This window comes from Monodelphis domestica, chromosome 2 (assembly GCF_027887165.1).
Source record: "Monodelphis domestica isolate mMonDom1 chromosome 2, mMonDom1.pri, whole genome shotgun sequence".
Taxonomy (NCBI): domain Eukaryota; kingdom Metazoa; phylum Chordata; class Mammalia; order Didelphimorphia; family Didelphidae; genus Monodelphis; species Monodelphis domestica.
The window spans coordinates 99,946,487-99,967,604 of NC_077228.1; the positions used below are offsets into that span (position 1 = coordinate 99,946,487).

The following is a 21,118-nucleotide window of genomic DNA, read 5'->3' on the forward strand; positions in this document are numbered from 1 at the left end:
AGTCCTTAATTTCATGAATCATCTAGGAAGGATCATTCTCTAGTAAAGCTTGCCAAAGAAGCAAGACTTACAAAGATGATAATCATATGTCATGTTTGCACAGCATGTGAGAAAATGCCTTTGCCAGTGGTAAGTGGTACACACCTACGCCACCTCTGCTACAAGTGACAAGGAATATGCACCCACGCTATCCATCTAATAGTGCCAATGGAAGGTAGTATACACCCAAGCATTGTTTCCCCAGATGGCAGTTGTGAGGTCTAAGCTGTAACCAGGATAAGTGGGGAGGGAATGCTACCAATCCAGAGCTATTAGGCTCCTAGATCCTTGGTTCATGTTAGTTGAAAGTTCTGGTCCCTAATTGAACCTAAATACCATCTTCAAGATCTTGCTCTTATTTCTTCAGAGACAAGCTTCAAGAGGAAATATATCTAAGCCAAGATCCCCTACCCTTTACTCTTATCACCGGATAGCTCGTCTCCTCAGAATTGCATTTTGGATCTGGGAATTAATCCCAGTTCTCCTACCAATGCTTTGGGAAAACAATGATTCTGTTAGTGCTGACAATTCAAAAATAAGAGAGCCTCATGAATCAAAGGATGTTTCCCAAGGTTTTTTTGTTATTCTCTATAGTTTCTATTTCTTTATCCTGTATAAATATTTGTGTTCTTTAGGTAACATTACTGAGGAGCCCATATTTAAGAGAATCATATACCTATAGCAGGTTTTTTTTTTCACTTGTTTCATATCCATAATTTTTATCCTTGCCTGAAGTTAAGAGTGGGGTAAACAAGCCGGGTTGGGTCCAATGACTTTTTAAAAAGACCCTTACCTCATGTCTTAGAATCAACACTAAGGGAGGCATCTGGGTGGCTCAGTGGACTGAGAGCCAGGCCTAGAGATGAGAAGTCCTGGGTTCAAATTTGGCCTCAGACATTTCCTAATTGTGTGACCCTAGGAAAGTCACTTAACCCCCATTGCCTAGCCCTTTCCGCTCTTCTGCCTTGGAATCAATACACAGTATTAATTCTAAGATGGACTGTAAGGGTTAAAAAAAAAGAATCATTAATAAATATTGTTTCCAATAAAGAAGAGCAGTAAGGACTAGACAATTTGGTTAAGTGACTTGCCCAGGGTGACACAGCTAGAAAGGGTCTGAAACCAGATTTGAACCTAGGGCCTCCTATGTTTAGGGCTGGCTCTCTATCCATTGACCCACCCAGCTGCCGCTCAACATCTTTTCATTTGACAATACCCTTATAACTAGAAGGCAGGTGGAGTGATATACTTTCTAATTTAATATGAACAATTAGGAAACCACCCCATGGAATACTCCCAGGTCTGTGGTGGGTGATTGTAGTAGGACTGACCAAAGGTAATAAAAATGGACCCTGTGGATCTGATGGGGACCCTAAAGACAGTTAATTTGTGTTTGAATAGAGATTGACACCAAGATTTCATTTTTATCCTTTAGTTACAGCTGCAACTGTGATGATACTGGATTCACAGGGACACACTGTGAGATCTCCTTGTCTGTGTGCTCGTCAAAGCCCTGTCACAACAATGGCACCTGCGAAGAGTTCGATGACACCTTCATTTGCCACTGCTGGCCAGGTAAGCGTTCACCCCGCCCCGCACCATCTCTAGATAATGTTTCCTCTCTATGCGTTTGCAGTCAACAGAAAGCTAATGTCTCTCTCATAATGGCCTGGTACCAACTCCTGCTTTCAATTTTCATCCCTAATCAAATAATATTTATTCAGTGATTATGCCCATGCTGCTTGATGAGCTTTTTGTGCTAAAAAGGTTAAATGTGCAGCCCAATTACAAGAAGATAGAAAAAAAAAGTCAATATAGCTTCAAGAAAAATGATTTCCACAGCATCTACTCCTTCTCCCTTTTGTGCTCTTTGTTCACTCAGACACCTAGATTTCCCAGAAAGCCACAGGAGAACTTAGAAATCCCCGCGGTATTCTACATAGGTTCATTAGCCAACCAATCAGTCATAAACGCATGTTCCATACCCATGGAACTAGATAGCTATAGGGGGATAAACCAGAAATAGTAGACAAGCTCTGGTCCCCGTGATATTTGCAATGGAAAAACAAATCACAATAATAATGCATGCTCCTTAGCGCTGGGAATTTTACAGATGACTTTCCTCACAGTAGCTCCCTAAGATAGGTTTTGCTAGCATGATCATCTTCGTTTTATAGATATGTTAAATGAGACTCAGAGATACTAAGCAATTTGCCTAAGGGATTTGATTTCTGTCAACAACTGTAGGTTTCTTCATTAGACTGCAGTTGTAGAATGAACTCTAATGGGAAAACATACATAGAAAATCATGGACAAGTAGGATGCTCATCACAAATCTGCTGAATCATCTTACTGGTTGAAGGATCTGGTCATGTTTAGCCTGGGGAAGAGAAGACTCAAGGTCTTCAGGAATTAGAAAGACTGGCATGGAGCACAGGATAAGAGTTGTTCAGTGTGACCCTGAGGAGCAGAACCAGGAGGAGACAGGCAAATTTCAGTTTGACATCAGGAAAAACTCTTTAACAATTAGATCTGCCCCAAAGTGAAATGGGATGCTTTAAGAGGTGATGGATGAGCTTTCCACTCCTGGAAGGGCTTTATGCAGATGCTGGATGACTGCTTATTGAGAGATGACTTTGTTATAGTAGGGATTCCTTTTGTGTTTGTGTTTGCTAAGGTCCCTTCCTATTCTCAACATTTTTTATTTTTCTATTTAGCAATTTTAGGCAGTCCTTTTGTTATATCCCATAAGCTCTAGCCCCACTGCACTGTACTCTAGCCAAATTCCTATCTCCCATCAGGTTCGTTAGTTTCTACCAGGCATTGTAGTCTACACTCCAAACAACAGCAGTAACAACAGCTGCATTATAAATTTTGTTTCTAAAACATCTAGAATGGTAATGATAAAATGAAAAATAATGGATTATAGAATTTCCCTTTTCCTCCTTTTAATTCTACATAAAAAGATACCAGTAGTTGTTCATTATTCATAGATTATTAATAAATTATTCTGACCTTTTTTGGGAGTAGGTAGGTAAGTTAGTGATATAGTGTATCTTCTTTATGGTATTATATCTTATTTAATTCTAATATCTTCTACTTTTATATTCCTCCTAAGAATTAGAATTCACTAAAAATAAGGTTACCTAACTTCATAGGTACTGAGTTTCCTGTCAGAATGCTATAGAAGGAATTTGTGTTTTGTTTGAGATCAGCTTGGTGGCTTTTAAAGTCCTTTCCAACTTTGAGATTTTGTGATTCTATTATTCTCTCTTTTTATCTTATCTTTCTTTCAGTTATTTTATTGCTTTTGGGAAAGAAAATCCCTTATGATATGCCAATTATACTGGGGTTTAAGGGATCTTAACTTAGATTTGCAATATCTAGGGTAAAGGATTTTCTGGTGTAACAAACCAAAATAAAATGACTAAAATTAAGTGTGGAAATGCTATATGGTCTTCTTTATCAGTGCAGTCCATATTTGTCTTCTCCATTTTTAGAAAATTTAAGAGTATATCTAATATCCTGTGGTAGCCCATTTAAATTATGACCATCACTGTTAACAAACATGGATTTAGCACATCTAAATATGTGCAGGGAAACATGCTGGGAATAAGATATATGACAGAGCTGGCCCTCCATAGGTTTGCAATCTATTCAGAGAGAGAACATAGATATACAAAGATAGAATTGAAGTTCCTGGAGGGCAGGTCCGGTACATCTTTGTCTTTGCATCTCTAGCACCTTGCACAATGCTTGCTACCCAGTAAGTGCTCAATAAAGGTTTAATAAATGAAAGATTTGTACTCAGCCTCTGCATATAATGAGAAAATCTCCTCTAGAAGTTTTCTATTTCCCTTTGAATTCAACAGAGAAGCCCCCATATTTGTCACTATTCCAGTCCATGAAATATAGATATTTATTAAATGCTTATTGTTCGCAAAGCATTGTGCTTGGTGCTTGGATGCAAAAATAAAGTGAAATTACAATCTTCTAAGGGAAGATAAAATCTAACTAGTTACTGCAAAGCCATTGTCACCAAAGGTGGGAGAATCGACAGTGGTGCCAGCCTAGTGGCATGAGGCGGCATTCCGCTAAAGACATTAATTAGGAGACACCTTAAATAGCCAATGTGAAAAGTTTTACTGTTCCCCAAATGTGGCTAGAGTTGTAAGAAAGCACAAAACATAATATCAGAGCCTGGGGGAGTCAAGCCAAGACAAGGGTTTATAGAAAATCTTGTTAAAAAATATTGAACATAGCCCTGGTTGAAGGAGCCTATTTATATACACAGCTTAAGTGAGCAGCCTATCGAATCCTCTTGGGGCCCCAGCAGAGGGGACAGGACTGGCATGACCATTAATCAGCTCCGTTGTAATGCTCAGGATATGAATGAGATAATATGTGTGCTGACCAAGAAAAAAAATTTTTTGAAGGTTCTAAATTGGTTCCTTGCTCTTGCCATTATATATGAGTTGGAACATGGAAAAGGAAGGGTGGAAAAAGAGAAAATATCCAAAAACTATTCCTCATTGAAAATGCTGTATCACACACACACACACACACACACACACACACACACACACACACAAAATCTATGTATCTAATTTTATGAATTGAAAAAAAATCTTTAAGATAAGATGTTCGGTATTCAGGTTGAAGAGGGAAATCACAAAGGTCCTTTAGGGGACACCTAAAGGACTCTGGGACCTCCATCTGGCATATGCTTTTGATTTCTGCCAACAACTGTGGGTTTCTTCATTAGACTGCAGAGCCAGGCCTTGAGTTTCATGTGTAACTGATACGTTTTGCTGTTAAGCAACAAAATTTATTTTCTGGTTGTTATTTGACATGTGACCCAATTCCAAGAGCTATTTTATAATAATACCCAATTAATATCAGGCTCTTGCTCCTTGCCTTGTACTAGTAAGGCATATTTCTGATTTTCATTTTCCTTCACAAAATGATATGATTAGGATCCAATTTTTTAAATTAATAATAACTATTTGCTAATCAGAAATTATTTTAGAGTATAGAATAACCCTAGTACAAATGGCCTCACTCAACCATGGCTTCATTAACACCACAATTCAAATTTGATTTCCTATTTTTCCAGCAATACATGCTACATCAATTTCTCTCACTATGCTTATTGGTTTGACTCTCTCTCACTTTTATATCAAAAGGTTGTAGTGCTGGCATTTCCACAAATACAGATACTAGTATTATATCAGAGGCTCTACAACTATTTAAAAAAAAATATCACTAAGACAGAAGAGTGGCAAAGACTAGGTAATTGGGGTTAAGTGATTTGCCCAGGGTCACACAAAAAGGAAGTGTCAGATGAGATTTGAACCCAGGACCCCCTATCTCCAGGTCTGGTGCCCTATCCACTGCACTACCTACCTGCCCCTCCAACTCTAACAAATGGTCATTTCTGTGTCACCACATTCTTCATGAATAAATGCTACTAAACATCTCCAGCCAACTTGATTTCATCTCAAGAAAAATACTCATACCCCGATCGTTAGCCTGGTCTTACATCTCACTTGACTAAATGTGCCATGCTCCTAAAAGTCCAAATTCTGGAACCCTTTCCTACCCATTTCATAAGCCCTCTGTACTAAGTTACCTTAAAGAGATGCTATAGTCTATCTGAAAAAAAGTTTTTGGATTAGAAGTCAAGGGAACAGGGTTCTAATATCATATAGCAGAGAAATTTCTGGGTTTGGAGGCAGGGGAACCAAGTTCAGATTTTATCCCTGCTACATACTTTGTGGTGCTGGACAGGTCACTGAATCTTTGGCTCTTAGTAAACTCATCAACAAAATGACTGGGTTAAATGTTGGCTTCAAGGTCCCTTCTGGTTCCAAATCTCTGACCCAACTTAGAGTGCCATTGCCTTATTAGGTTTTTTCAGTCATTACTATTACTTTTTATTTTCACTGATGGAGACAAAAATGAACTTGCACTTTAGATTTCATGTATAGAAACATAACATCCCTTTGTTTTTTGAGACAAACTTCTCCTTGCCCTCCATGTTAGATTCAAAATGCATACACTGGATATTGAGATCCATTTCCTTCTTTTTGCATTGATGCTGACCTTTATAATACTTTTCTAAATAATATTTTCTAATACTTTCTATAAATAATTTTAGCATTTATCTTCAGTTCCTTTTCTTTGGAAATGTGCCTCCCTATGCAGTATAATTTAACTTAATTTTATTTGGCTTCCCTAAGGAGACAAGGCATGAGGACATTGTTACAGGGAAGATCCTGCCCCATTCCCCATCTCTCACCTCAGTTGATAGAATCACAAATTGTAGTCACACATTATGAAGTTTTAATGTTATAACAACATATTAAACTCATTGTACAATGTTGACCCTACCCAGTAATCCCTTCATAAGTCATGAATGCCTCTTGGATTGAGCCAGACTGGCCCAACCCAGAGTACACTTCACCACAAATCCACATGGTGTCCCTGGGAAGAGAAGGCATATGCACAAAGGCCACTCTCAGGCAATATATATCTTGAGTATTTCAGGGTCCTGATGGTTTTTCTCTTCTACTTGGATAAGGATGCTACCTTACATGGGTACAGCATATCTGCTGACAACTTGCTCTGTGGTGTGCCCTGGGTCTGCTTCTCTCCAAAACTCCCCTGACTGCATCTGGGTTGCTAGTGCTGGACACTGCTTTTCCTACTGGGTGGGCTGCTCTGCTGTGACACCATTGTCCGCCATATTGGGCTCTGGAAGAGATGCAAGAGAAAAGACAGAGTGGCTTAAAGATCGTTATGTATCATTCAACACAGACTCTTTTCACATCTGTGCCTCCATCAGAAATTATTCCCTCTCAACTAACTCTTCTTAGAGCTGCTTTTTGTATTTTTAAGCCATCAGGGACTTGGCCCATCAAAGTCGGAGAGGGGTAACCCCTTTACAAGGTGTGAATGGCCACTCCTAGTTTCACACTCTTTATATTCTGTGAATAAGGCACTCTGGGGTGTGATCCACTCAAGATTTCATCCCTTTATAATCTGTTAATGTAACCATTGAGTGTTTGAAAGGGGCAAAACCTTAATACAGCATTGTCTCTGTTACCTGGGAAACTCAATTGATTCTGAGTAGTGGGTCATGTTCCCCTGCCCCCACCCTATGTAGACACACACATTTCCTTTAAGACCTCTAAAATTACTGATTGAGCATATTTAGTTGAAGAAACAAATCAAGATAAATTGGATGCTATAAAACAATTAGAAAAAAATACAGTTAACTTTTTGTAATTATTCAAATAACAGCACTGGAAAATTAAAAAAAAACAGCACTGTAAATTTCTCAAAATTCTAGAATGATTCTTCTAGAACAAACTACATAATTGTTGGCTAGTTGTTGCCTAAACAAATACTTTAAACAATATAACAGCCCATTATCTCAGAGATCTGAGCTTGAGTTATGTTTGGTAGTAGTTATTTTGAATTAATTTTCTAGTAGTAGTGTTTTACAGTTTGGGAATCATTTTCAACTCTTCACTCTCTCTACCCCATGTCATCATTTGTCAAATCTTGTTGATTCTACCTCCAGTGAGATTTCTTACATCTCTCTCTTTCTCATCACCTCTCATCCAAACTATTATATCCTCCTAATTAATCTCCCTATTTCAAGCCTCTTCCCTCTTCAATCAATCCTACAAAGAACTGTCAAATAGAATCTTCTTCAAAGCCATGTCTAAATGCATAACTTAAGAGTATACAGACTCCTTTTTGCCTCTCAAATAAAACAAAAATGCCTCTTTTAAATTTAAAATCCTTTGCTACCTGCCTCTAGTACACCTTTCCAGATAAATTTTACAGTATTATAATTGAGACACTCTTTGTTCTTTCCAAACTGGCTTCCTTGCTGCTCCCCACCCACTGTTCAACTTTCTCTCCTCAAGGCTTTTTAGGAAACATTCCCCTATGCCTAGAATGAATTCCCATCCTGCCCTACACCTCTTCCAACACCTAGCTGTCCCAAAGGCTCAGCTGACCTGTCAAGCCCTACAGGAGACCTTTCCTTCTTGCTCTCTTTATTAGCCCTGTGCTCCTCCTGAAAGTATTTTGTATTTTCTTGGTATATACTTTATAATTACTTATGTAAAGATTAAAAGTAATATAAAATTACTAAATATTATTTTTATAAAGTTTTATTAATAATAATTAAAGGAAAAGAACTGCCTGAATTCAGCCTGGTCGCAGGTCAGAGAGCATGGGAGGAACATACATCCACTTAAATACCAATAACGTGATCTTGCCAATGTGGAGACACAGGAGAGATTATAGAGAATTTTGGGAAATACTAAGGACTTCTGGGGAATGAAGTCAAAGATTTAAAATCTCCGTTTATAGACTTATAGGGGTTGTATCCTATAATAGAATGAAAAATTTTAAAGGCATGGACTGTCTTATTTTCATCTTTATCTCTTTAACACAGCATTGTGGCTCATACATAGTCAGTGCTTAATAAATGCTTTTTAAATGCTATTTTTAAAAATTCAATTGAATGATTAGAAATAGATTAACAATGATTCAGTCACACTTTCTTGGTCCAACTTTTGACAAAGCATGAAACTTGTGTAAGGCCAACACACAAATATAATATGTGTCTTCCTATGAAGAATCAAAAACATTTGTCAAACAAGTCACTGAAAATTTCCATATTTCAGTTCCTTTGAGTTAAGGTATTGAAGGATGCTTGAAATGCAAATTTGAACTAAATTAGGGGTTAGAAGATCTGGCTTCAGAGCCTAACTTTCCTCACTTTGTAAAATTAGATGATTACTAGATCAATGATCCTTGAAATTCTTTCCAGTTATTGATCTGTGAGAGAACAGATAAAGTATGGCTTCAGCCATTAATTCTTCTTTTATTTCCCCTTAAACCCTTTCCTTCTGTCTTAGATTTGGTTTGAATGACTCTAAGACAGAAGAGCAGTAAGGGATAGACAATCAGGGCTAGTCCAGAGAAGCATCTGAGGTCCTCCAGATTCCAAGCCTCACGACTCTATCCACTGAGCTACCTAGCTTCCCTTACTTATCAATTCTGTATCCTTAGTCTTTTGCCTAAAAAAAGATGAAACAGAGTAGACTGGTTTTAAGGAGAAGAAAAGACTGCCTAGAAGAGGGGTTCTTAATCTAGGGCAGGAGAATTCATTTAATTTGGTAAACATTTATTAATATTTATTAAATGGCTTTAGTATGTGTTTAGTATGTGTTGTACCATGCTAACCACTGGGAATACAAATAAGAAAAGGAAAGACAACCCCAGACCCTCCCTGCCCTCTAGGAGTTTACAGTCTAATTGGGGGAATGTACAGAAGGAAGCTGGAAGGGATAAAGGAAAATTCTGGGAGTTCAGGGTATATCAGAGTGGGGAAGAGGCTAAGGGAGATGAGAAGTTAACTGAGTCAAGAACCAAATCATGAGATTTCAGGTACTCAGCTCATTCTGAGTGACACATTCTGTTCAGTGGAGTTCAAACCCAGCAGAGAGTAGATTTCAAGACATCCGTGAACTTAGATGGGGAAAGCATTACTCCTTTATTTTCCCAAACTTCTAACTAAAATTGAACACTTCTTCAATTGCTTAAAACCGTTATTCTAAGAAGGGAACTATAGACTTCCCAGACCATCAGTGGGGTCCATGTCACAAAAATAAGGTGGAAAAACTCTGGTTTCCAGTGTGGGTCAGTGCCTGGGTCATGGGGGACCTCTTGGACTGCAGTGCATAGTATAAAGCTTAGAGGGCTCTGTAGGGACCATGAAAGCAGCACATGGGGTCATGGACAGAAATAATCTGCTTCATCTAGCTCTCACTTTTGCCTGGGGCAGAATATGCCTTTGAGAGGTCACAGGCTAGGGCCAATCTTGCTTGCTCAGGCTGTTGCACAAAGTGAAGCTAGTTCTTTATTTTACAATCTGTGCATTCTTTCCATCAAGGAGGAATTTGAGATACAAAACCGCAAATGATGCCTGTTAAACCCTTCCTATGGTATGGTATTTGGGGCAAGCATTTGTTTTCTGGCAGAGAAAACATTTCCTCTCCCAGGGTGTGCATGGATGAGCAATGTGGAGGACCTCCCCTAAGGCACACACTTGAGTCTGTGAACTCGAGTAAGCAGCTTTCACTTATTATTATTATTATTATTATTATTATTATTATTATTATTATTATTAATTTCCATCCATTAGGGTTCACAGGCTCCCAGTGTGAGATTGACATCAATGAGTGCAGCAGCAACCCCTGCCTCTCTACTGGGGAATGTGTGGAGCGGTCCTGGGCAAGCCACTATGGGAAAATCCCCGAGTTGCCTTCTGAATTCAACTACCTTCAAGCCACAGGTTACGTGTGCCATTGTCAACCTGGATATACAGGTAAGGAAAAAGGGATTCTAAAAGCCAGACTCTTCAGGCATATTCTAACAGACCAACCAGCTTGGGAGGGAGGTATGTGATGAGACATGTAGGGACCTGAATGTGTTCCTGCAGTGCATTGGGTCCCCCTGGTGGACATGGAAAATACTTTATTCAACAGAAAATATAAACAAGAAAATGGTAGAAGTTAAGCCAGCAGTTTTAATTTTCTTCTTCACAAAACTGAAAGGCGTAGCTGAGGACGGAGGAAATGTGGCAGTTTGATGTATCAGACTGGGAGACTGGCATCTCAAGTTGTATGAGAGCATCTTTAAAAATAGGAACCAACAATGTGATTCTGGACCAAAATCTGTTACTCCAGCCTTTGGAGTTATCATCAAGAAATAGATAAATATTCCCTTATAGCTGGGACTTCTAGTTGGTGTTACTCTTTAGGACTGTAGATTCTTGGGGGGACCAATGGTCCAGTGACCCTAATCCAAGGAAGATAGGAGGGAGAAGGAGAGAAGGGAAGATGGAAGTGTGGAACAAGGTGGCTTGTAGTAAAGTAAGTGGTGGATACTAAGTGACTCTCTCCTCTTCTCACTTCTGTCAGTGGCAAATGGTTGCCTCTTTAATTTAATGAATATGATCAGTGAAGATCCTAATTAATGAACAGACTTTTTTTCTCTTGTTCCCAGACATTACTTTTTGTCTGATCTGTAGCTATGAAATAGATACTATCTAAACTTAAAATTAATAAGAACAGACATTTTAGGGACATCTAGTTCTGTTCAGAAAAAGAAAATAAGATTTTTCTTCCCTAGTGCCATGCAAACACAGTACCTCCTTGTAGGTAGGTAGTAGCTACTCAATAAATATCTGTCTTGCTTGATTTCTTTTTACCTAATTAGCTCAATGTGATTTACTTCTTTAAGGAAATGCCTTGAGTCATAAGAGAGAGAAAAATACTTTCCCCCATGAATTTAGGACTTGCTTTAGGCTTCAAGTGATATTCAGAGTTTGAAGAAGAGATAAGAAAAGTGGGAGAAAGTCATTTTAACTGAAGCAAAGGGTTTGCACAAGATAATATGAAAAAATGATAGAATGTCAAAAATAATAGATATTTATGAAGTTTTAAAAACAGTACATTTGCTTATAAAATGTTGAACATATGAGATTTGGATCAAGCAGACTTTCTCAGATGAATTTCTGAAATAAACTGCATCTTTAAGTCACACAATGATTGAAAGATAATGAGAACATATGATCTCCCCATATTTATTGTTTGATTGCAAAAGAGCATTTCTTTTAAATCAAAATAATAATATTCAACCCGTATAAGTTCTTCTACAACAAGGTCCTTCCCAAGAGTATATTTTTCAGTCATGCAAAATTCCTTAATAGATACAACCAAATTGATAATTGTCTAATAACCCTTTTGTTATCATCATCAAGTAAGGTGGAAAATAGGGAAACGTGTGCTCACCAGTGGTGGTCGTCACTGTTGTGGAGGGCAGAGTACCATTGAGAATCCAAATGGAAGAGAAAAGTCTAACAGAAATGATGAGGTTTTTCAGACACATCTATTTGTGAATAACAACATTCTGATTGCTTTGATCAGATGTATTTGTGGGGAACAGTGTTCTTAATGCACTGTACCCCAGAATACTGTGGAGTCTCAACACTGAGTTCCGTGACCAGTCAAAAGAGACATCCCACTCAGCTATTTCCACTAGGGAGATTCCAATATGAATTAGTATGGGTTCTTCAAGTTCAAGGATTTTTCTTAAAATTCAGAAGAAAGTTGATCAAGTTCTTCTACCCATTTGAACTGCTCTTTTTTGGAAAAGGGCTTCCCAACTGGGTGATTGAGTCAGTATTCTCACAGGAGGCAAAAGAGTAAAAAAAAAAACCTATCCCATGCACAAATTTTATGTTTCCAAATGACTTTATAGGATAACCTGTACAGGTGAATGAGGGCTAAGGGGGGATGAAGATGATTTGGGGGACATAGAGAGTAGAATTGGATTATCACAATTCATGAGTGAGGGGAGAGTGGAAACTCCCCACAGAGGACTTCTCAGCCTTCCCTTTTTGTACAGAAAAAGTCTGGTCTCTAATGAGTTTGTTTCCCTTTCTTCCCAAATTTCTTTTCATTTTGATTTTTAAACTCTTACCTCCTGTCTTAGTATTGATTCTAAGCACTGGTTTGAAGGCAGAACAGTAAGGGTTAGACATTTGGGGTCAAGTGATTTGTCCAAGGTCACATAGCTGGGAAGTGTCTAAGGTTAGATTTGAACCCAGGACCTCCAGTCAGTGGGCCTAGCCTTCAATTCACTTAGCCACCCAGTTGCCCCCTCTATGCTGCATTATTAAAACTAAAGGTGGAAGAAAGCTTGTTCTGCTTCAATGTTAGCTTTCATGATCATAGGTAGCAAAATCAAATTTCACATTTTTACTAAGTACAGATTCCAAAATTCTGCTTTTTATCATATGTGAGTTGAAAGGAGCCACCTAGCTATCCAGCAATGGCAGATTTAAATGTCTGGAATGTCCATAGAGATAAGAAAGTATAACTACACTGAAGTTAGCCCAAGGTACTAGAGTCCAAGAGGTATGACTCATTTAGGAAATTGATGGAAATGGAATCCCAGAATCATTATGGTATGGGTCAGAGTTTGAAGGTGCCTTCAAGGCCATTTAATCCAATTAGTACCAAACAAAAATCTCTTTATAACATCCCTAATAAGGAGTCATCAATATCAGCTTAAAGGATTCCCATGTTGGGAAGCCTGCTACTCCAAAGATATCTTGTGATACTTCTTGAATGTTTTTTTTTGTTTTGTTTGTTTCTTTTAGGAACTTGTCTTGAGATTTCATTATGTTTAGCTAAGTGGAAAATAGATCTGGCATTAGACCTGGAATCAGGAAGACTTAAATTCAAATCCTGCCTCAGATATTTACTTTGTGATCAGCTAGGAGGTACAGTGGTTAGAGTACTGGGACTGGAGTTGGGAAGACTCATTTTCCTGAGTTCAAATCTGTTCTCAGATCCTCACTAGATTTGAACCCCTGCCAAGCCATTTCACCCTGTTTGCCTCGGTTTTCTCATCTGTAAAATGAGCTAGAGAGGGTAATGGTGAACCACTCCAGTATCTTCACCCAAGAAACCTTAAATGGAATCATGAAGAGTCAGACATGACTGAAAAATGATTGCACAATAGGAAGACCCCAAGCAAGTTACTTAACCTCTGTCTATCTTAATTTCCTCATCTATAAAGTGGGAATCATGATAGCATCTACCATCATGGGTTATTGTGAGATAAAATAAGATAATATTTGAAAACTGCAAATTTGTAAAAATATTTTACAAACATTACAGCACTATATTAACTACTGCTGCTGCTGCTGCTACTATTACTACTATTACTATTAGGAATACTCAGAGTGCAAGCAACAGTATTTATTGCAATATTCCATTCAGAAGAAACTCGTAAGCCAATAAGTAGCAAATGCACAATTCTTTTCATATTAAAATCACAGAGACTGAGGGATGGTGGGCAGAGTTTGTTAACCATTAATTTAGGAAAAAGGAGGGGGAGAAATGCTGTCATAACTATAGGGAAGTTGTGAGGGAAATATTCCTTCTACCAGTGCAAGTCATTCATTCATTGTAACCTAGATTTACAGATGTAAAGCCTGAAGGTAACTGAGGGAATATTTATTCCAACTCCATCATTTTACAGATAAGCAAATTGGACACAAAGAGATCCCATTTTCATTCAATGTTACAGAATTACAGACTCTTTGAAAGGAAAGAAAGTTCTGCCATGATCAAGTTTAGCCAATATTTTAAAAAGAATAAAACTCAGAGGGGAACTAGGTGGATCAATAGATTGAGAGCCAGACTCAGACATGGGAAGTCCTGGGTTCAAATCTGCCTTTAGACAGACCCTGGGCAAGTGACATAACTTACCCAGCCCTCATTGCTCTTCTGCCTTGGAAACAATATACAGTATTGATTCTTAGATGGAAAGTAAGGGTTTAAAAAAAGAATTCAATCCAATGAACATTTATTAAGTGCTTAGTATGTGCCAAGCACTGTACTAGACACTTGAAATACAATTAATCAAAGAAAGACATTCTGGAGGTGTCTACAGTCTAATGGGGGTGAAGGAGAATGGCATAAAAAGGAGGCAGGACATTGCAAGGGTGAGGGGGACATCAAAGGGTACCTGGATGTTCTATTCTTGGATGACTCTGATTGTTAGGAAGTTGTTTTTGGCATCAAGCCCAAGTTGTCTTTCTGTAATCCACCTACTCACTTCCCCCTGGACTTGCCCTCTAGGATGAAACCAAAGAGATCAAATCCATTTACCATGTAATATTCCTTCAGGTAGTAAAAACCATGATGTGCTGTCTGTCTTCCTAGCATCTGTCTTCTTTTCCCTGGGCTGTTCCATCAGTGGATTCTCATATGACAAGGATTCAAGGTTCTTCGCTAACCTGGGTGGTTCTCTTCTGGATGCTCTCTAGCTTATACATGCCCTTCCTAAATCCAGATGTGACTTTAAGTAGGGCAGAGTAGAGCAGGACAAACAGTGCCTGAGTTCTGGAAGCTAGGCTTCTCCTAAAGTAACCCCAAATCACATTAACCTTTTGTGCTGTTGTGTAACACAACTCACTTGTACCGAGTTACATTCAATGCTAATAATGCCTATAACCTCTGGGCTTTTGAGAGTGGCTCATGAGATAACATGCATACACTATATGACGGTTAGTTATTATCATTATCCTTCCCTCAACAACAATTACAACTAACAATAACCACAACTTTCTTATATTTTTGTCTCACTACTTACGAGACCAAGGACTATTTCTTATTTACATCATTGTAGTACTCCTTAAAGTTTCTGGAGCATAGTAGGTGGCTTGATGCTCGATCTGGTTGTCCATCTAATAGTCATTTTCCACTGAAAATAATTCTTCTGTTGACCTTATATTAGGAGCACATTATTCATTCATTCATAGAGATAATGACTATCTTTTTAATTGAACATTTTTTAGGTAGAGACATTTAAATATTATTTCAGGAGGCACTAAATGCATATGTAAGATTCCATCATTGGCTGAAAGGTCAAACTTTTCACTTCTGTGAATGTTCATTTAATGGAATGTTTATTGACATTTTCAAAATATCTTTCCCCTCCCTTTTAATGTTTGGCTTCTTGTTATCCTTTTAATATTCATTTCCATAAAAACTTTTAAAAAGAATCTGATGCCTATATTAGCAAATTTTAAATGTCATGGTTTCTGATATCCATCACTAACACTAAAATTAGTGTAGCTATGCTTCATTTTAAAAGAATGGCTATGTTCCTGAAAATCTGCTGTGCATAAATGGATGGAATCTTTGTGTCAGAGATGTTTGTGGTACAAAGGATATGAGATAATTTTAAAAAGTACCACATTTCTTTTAGTTTGAGCTTCTAGACTGAAGTCTGGAAAATATTTTTCCATAAATTGTCACCCATTCCATAACATGTATAAACATTGGTTAAAATATACAAGAAAGATTATTAAAATAAAATAAAAATCAACACATTTTATATTCTGCAACAGAAAAATCATAGGAAACCACAGAAAGGTCTACCCCCTCCAATTTCCCACAAATTTTCCCTACAGTGTTCTTTATTGGAATGAATTTTTTCTTTACAAGTCTGCTACATACACCCCATCTGTTACCATGATACAGTCAAATTGGCTTTCTTAGGATTCCATGTACACAATACTATATTCCATTTCCTATCTCCATGACTTTCTTGGCACATGCCTGGAATGAAGTATTGCTTAGTTCTGCTCAAACAGCACCTACATGAAGCCTTTCCTGATCCACTTGGTTATTAATGTACTTACTTCCCCCCAAATATTTCTTGTGCTTATTTTATAGATTTACAATAAATTTATTTAGATGTAAGTTGTTTCCCCTGATATAATATAAATTCTTTGAAGGCAGAAATTGTTTCATTTTTTTCTTTGTATCTCTTGTGCCTAACAAAATTCCTAGGACATAGTGGATGGTTAATAAATGCTTGTTGACTGACTGATTGATGCTTAGCTAGTCTAGCACCTTGTATGTGCTGTTGTTAATCCCATTTTATGGCTGAGGAAATGAAGCTAAGTAACTCACCCTGGATCACAGCTAACAAATGTCTCAGGTTGGGTCTGAACTCAGAACTTCCTATCTCTAAGCCCAGTGCTCTATCCCCTGCCCTAAAAGTTGCTATGAAGTGGAAAGAATATTGGATTAGTTTTGAATCCTGGTTCTTCTAGTTATTGACCTAGTGCAAATAGCCCTCCCTTCACCTGACTAAATTGGGGAACCAGTTGGAAAATCTTTTCAGAACTTGGAGCATTAGGAAGAAATTCTTGGGAAAGGTGCCCACAGGAATAGGCTGGAATGGAATTACAGGAACAGAGAAGGAAGTTAAGACCAGTGATGCTTAGATAGCTGTAAGCAGAAGTAGTATTCAAAGGGGGCAATAGCACTCTGAAAAAAGACATAATAACCTTGCCCCTGGTTGAGCCTCTGGCATTCGCTGGTAACTAAGCTATAAACATGGAAGCTAAACCCTTACAACAGGAATCCTTGTCTTAGTGGTTTAGTTAGAGCTCGGTGACATTTGGAGAGCGCTATAGTAGATGATCAGATGACAAATTTCCCCTAGTAACCAATAAACAAGCACTTATTATATGGCTACCATGTACCAGGCAAGAATATAAGGACATAAATCTCTCTCTCTCTCTCTCTCTCTCTCTCTCTCTCTCTCTCTCTCTCTCTCTCTCTCTCTCTCTCTCTCTCTCTCTCTCTCTCTCTCTCTCTCTCTCTCTCTCTCTCTCTCTCTTTCTCTCTCTCTCTCTCTCTCTCTCTCTCCCTCTCTCTCTCTTTCTCCCTCCCTCTCCCCCTCTTTCCCTCCCTCCCTTCCTCCCTATTCTTCTCTCTTTTCCCCTTCACTCCCCCATTCTCATATGATAACATGGTAACATCTAGAATGAGCTAAGAGGAATCCTTATTATCTTTCCCCTCAAAACCTTACCTCCTCCAAACTTCTCTATTTCGGTCAAAGATAACACCATCCTTAAGACTCTGTCAGACTCTCAGCTTCAGTGTCATCCCTGACTTCATTTTCCCTCAGCCCACAAATCCATGAAGCTGCCCAATCTCTAGCATCTCACCCTTTCCCCCCATTCACACAGGTCTTTAGTTCAGTTCTTTGTCAGCTCTTACTTGGTTTTAAGCTGTCTCCCAATTGTTCTCCCAGCCTCAGACTCTCCCCATTCCAAAACCAACCTACACTGCACTCTCAAAGTAATCTTAAGCACAGACCTGATCTTATGGCTCAGTTAATTCTGGCAACTTCCTTCTACTTCTAGGATAAAATATAAAGTCTTCTTTTTATCATTTAAAGCACTTCACAACTTGTGCCTGACCTATTTTTCCCACACTCTGCAATCTGTCCAGATAAGGTTTTTCTTATTCTTCCTGTCCAGTTTCCTCTATGCTTTTGCATTGGCCATCCTTTGTGCCTTGAATGCAAATCTTCCTTACTGACACTTCCCAGAGTCTCTTGCTTCCTTTATAATAAAGCTCAGGCACCATCTTTTGCAGGAAGCCTTTCCTGATTCCCCCAATTTGAGTGTTCTTTCCACTAAATTACCTTCTTTACATACTAGTTTGAATATATCCACTTTATGTTGATGCTATATATATGTTTATATGTATGTATATATATATATATATATATACACACACATATATATATATATATAAATTTGTTGCTTCTCCCTCTGGAATGTAAATATGGATTTTTTTCATTATTAGCATTTGTGTTCCATAATGTCTGCCAAGCACATAGTAAGTCCTTGATAAATTCTAGTTAATTGATTGAGACTAGACTTGAATTTAGGTTATCTTGACTGCAAGATGAATATTGTATTCATTGTCATAATGAGTAAAGCAGTAGAGTAGGAGCCACGAAGAGCAGAGTTCAAATCGTGCTTCACATACCTACTTAGTTGACTTGAACCTGGGCAAGATTCTTAACCTCTCAGCCTCAGTTTCCTCATCTGGAAGATGTGGATAGTAATAGTACCTGCTCCCTGTCTTGTGGGAATTAAAGAAGATCATGCTTTTGGGAGCTTTGTAAGACTTAAAGTCATAGAGATAGAAATATAGATATAGAGATGTGTAACATATATAGATATAAACACAAAAATTTAGTATGCTATATATATATACTAATAAGTATATGTATATGCGTACATGAAGATATAGTCTTATAGATACATATATATTCTTGTGTATATATGCACATATACTAAAAAGTATCTCTATGTATATTTGTTACATCTCTATATCTCTATGACTTTAAACTTACAAAGCACTTTAAAAATCATGTTACATATGTATATGTTTATTTTATACCTATGTAGGTTGAATATACTTATTATCATTCTTCCATGTTGCCCTTATATTTAATTGTACATTACGATTTCAGAAATATTTGAACTTCATTTCTGATTGATCTTCCATTTTCAATGGCTTCTAAGCTATTTGTTTTTTCCTGCTTCTCATCTTCTCTTTGAAGGATGCAAAGATCTATTAAAAAGCCATAAAGAAATACATTTTTAAAAAACATAGAGAAGCTTGGTTTTTTTTTTTTTTGAAAGAAGTCATTTTGCAAGTAGAATGCCTCAGTGCTTGAGTAATCCCTTTTTACATTCTCTAGTCCTTGATTTTAAATTTCCATATATTGAGTTTTCCTGAAAGGAGCCATACACTTCCCTTTTTCTGTACCGGAGAAAGTATTAGAGTGATTACTGATTTTTTGTACTGAAATACAAAATGAACCTCGGAGAGCCAGGCTGCCAGGCTCTGTGCCCCCCCCCCCTCCTCACTTTAGCACTGAGTTGAGTAGATGTTCCTAGTTCCAATGTTTTTGCAGAACAGGATTAAACAGGCCAGTTGAACCCTTAGAAGAGCTGACCTTGTTTGGTTGGCTTCCCAGAGTGGGGCCACAAGGGTTTTGTTGACATATATGAATGTTTTCAGGTTCTGTTATTCATTTTGACTGTCCTTGGCTTTTCTCCCTCAGTGTGTGAGAAACTGATATGATGAGTTAAATACTTCTTTTGACACAAGTGAAAATGGGTAATATCATCCAAATCTCACATGAGGAAGAAAATGCTAACAAAATGTTTTCTTTTTGAAAACCAAAAACACATGGGGAGGGGGAAACCTCTGCTCTGAAGACCATTATCTTAATTAAAGCAGTGGGAAGTTAAGATCAAGATTATTGGATGAGTGGATTTATTTTGTAGCTGATTAAATTGCTATTGGATAGCCACAGATTAAACTACATGTTCTTTTTCTCTCTCTTTCTTCCTTTTGATTCATAGTTCACATTTGGTTCCAGGATATTTCCACAAATTTGTCTTGAAATTAAATTTGGGGGGTTTTGAATAAAATATAAGTTCAAATCTCCTGACAAAAAAATGAAAGGAGAAGAATAAGATTCACACCTCAAATCCTTGAGCTACAGTTAGGTTAAATTTCAATATCTTTTTCAGCTCCTTACAGATGAGTCTGTCACCTTTTCTTTAGCAAGAACCTAGGCCTGATGAAGCCTTTTATACATGCAGGACCACATCAATCCTTGATTCTTCCTGAAGCTGATTGTGCTCATGTTTTTTTCATTTCCTTTCCTTATTATTAACTTGAAAATGACATGATGAGAAAAACCGTCAACCTACGAATGACACTTTACTTTCTACTTTTTGTAGTCAAACTGGGATAATCTAGGTAAAGAATCAAAGAATATTTATCTTTTGGTGTGAGAAAAAGCAGAAAAAGCAGCGTGGCCCTGTCCATGGGCATAGAATACAATTTCTTGCCTTTAGTGAATTGGCAGAATTTATTTAAAAAAAAAAACCCACAACCCCGAATCAAATCAGGTTTGTGAATTAATTCTGGTCATATGACACTTCCCTCCTTTTTTCTAGACATATAACAAACATAATGTTGATTGACGTGTAAATAGAGACAAAAAGCCAATGATCATTTATAGAGAAAGTCAATATTCTATTTATTTTTACATAGTGATACTAAAATAACTAAAAATTGTTGAACTAAATACCAACAATACTAATATGGAGACCTGAGGGGATGAGATATAAGGGATAAGTTCCTACAGATGAGGAGCTAAGTTAGAATGAAAAATATTCTCTAGAGATACTTAAAATGGGATCAATTCTCAGACTTTGTAAATAGCTTAGGTATGATTTTACCTAAGCATCAGAGGATGAACTGACTAGGTCTTGATTCCATTGAAAATATTCAATTCAGGTCCATTGAAAACACATTTAGTGCTTATTATATGCAGGTATGATACTAAGTTAAGGAGATAACAAAGTACACATTTGTGCAAGCACACACATACAAAAATCAGTCCCTGTTCTCAAGGAGCTTATCGTTTATGAAGGGACATAAAATGTATCCAAACAATATATATTTAAAGGAATGCAGAAGAATTTCAAGAAATAGAGATCAGGAGATCTCCCAAAAAGGTGGCACCTAAGATGGTCTTTAGAAGGAAGTTAGGTATCCTAAGAAGAAGTGTGGAG

General features: G+C 37.6%; 1 protein-coding gene across 1 annotated transcript in view; it reads left to right on the forward strand.

Annotated features, from left to right (window-relative positions):
* Positions 1–21,118, forward strand: part of CRB1 (crumbs cell polarity complex component 1) — a 227,487-nt gene that overhangs the window by 147,578 nt on the left and 58,791 nt on the right. Inside the window, exons 4-5 of the mRNA XM_056815688.1 lie at positions 1,475–1,614; positions 10,271–10,453. Of these exons, the coding sequence (XP_056671666.1) occupies positions 1,475–1,614; positions 10,271–10,453 (323 nt within the window). The remainder of the gene's footprint in view (positions 1–1,474; positions 1,615–10,270; positions 10,454–21,118) is intronic.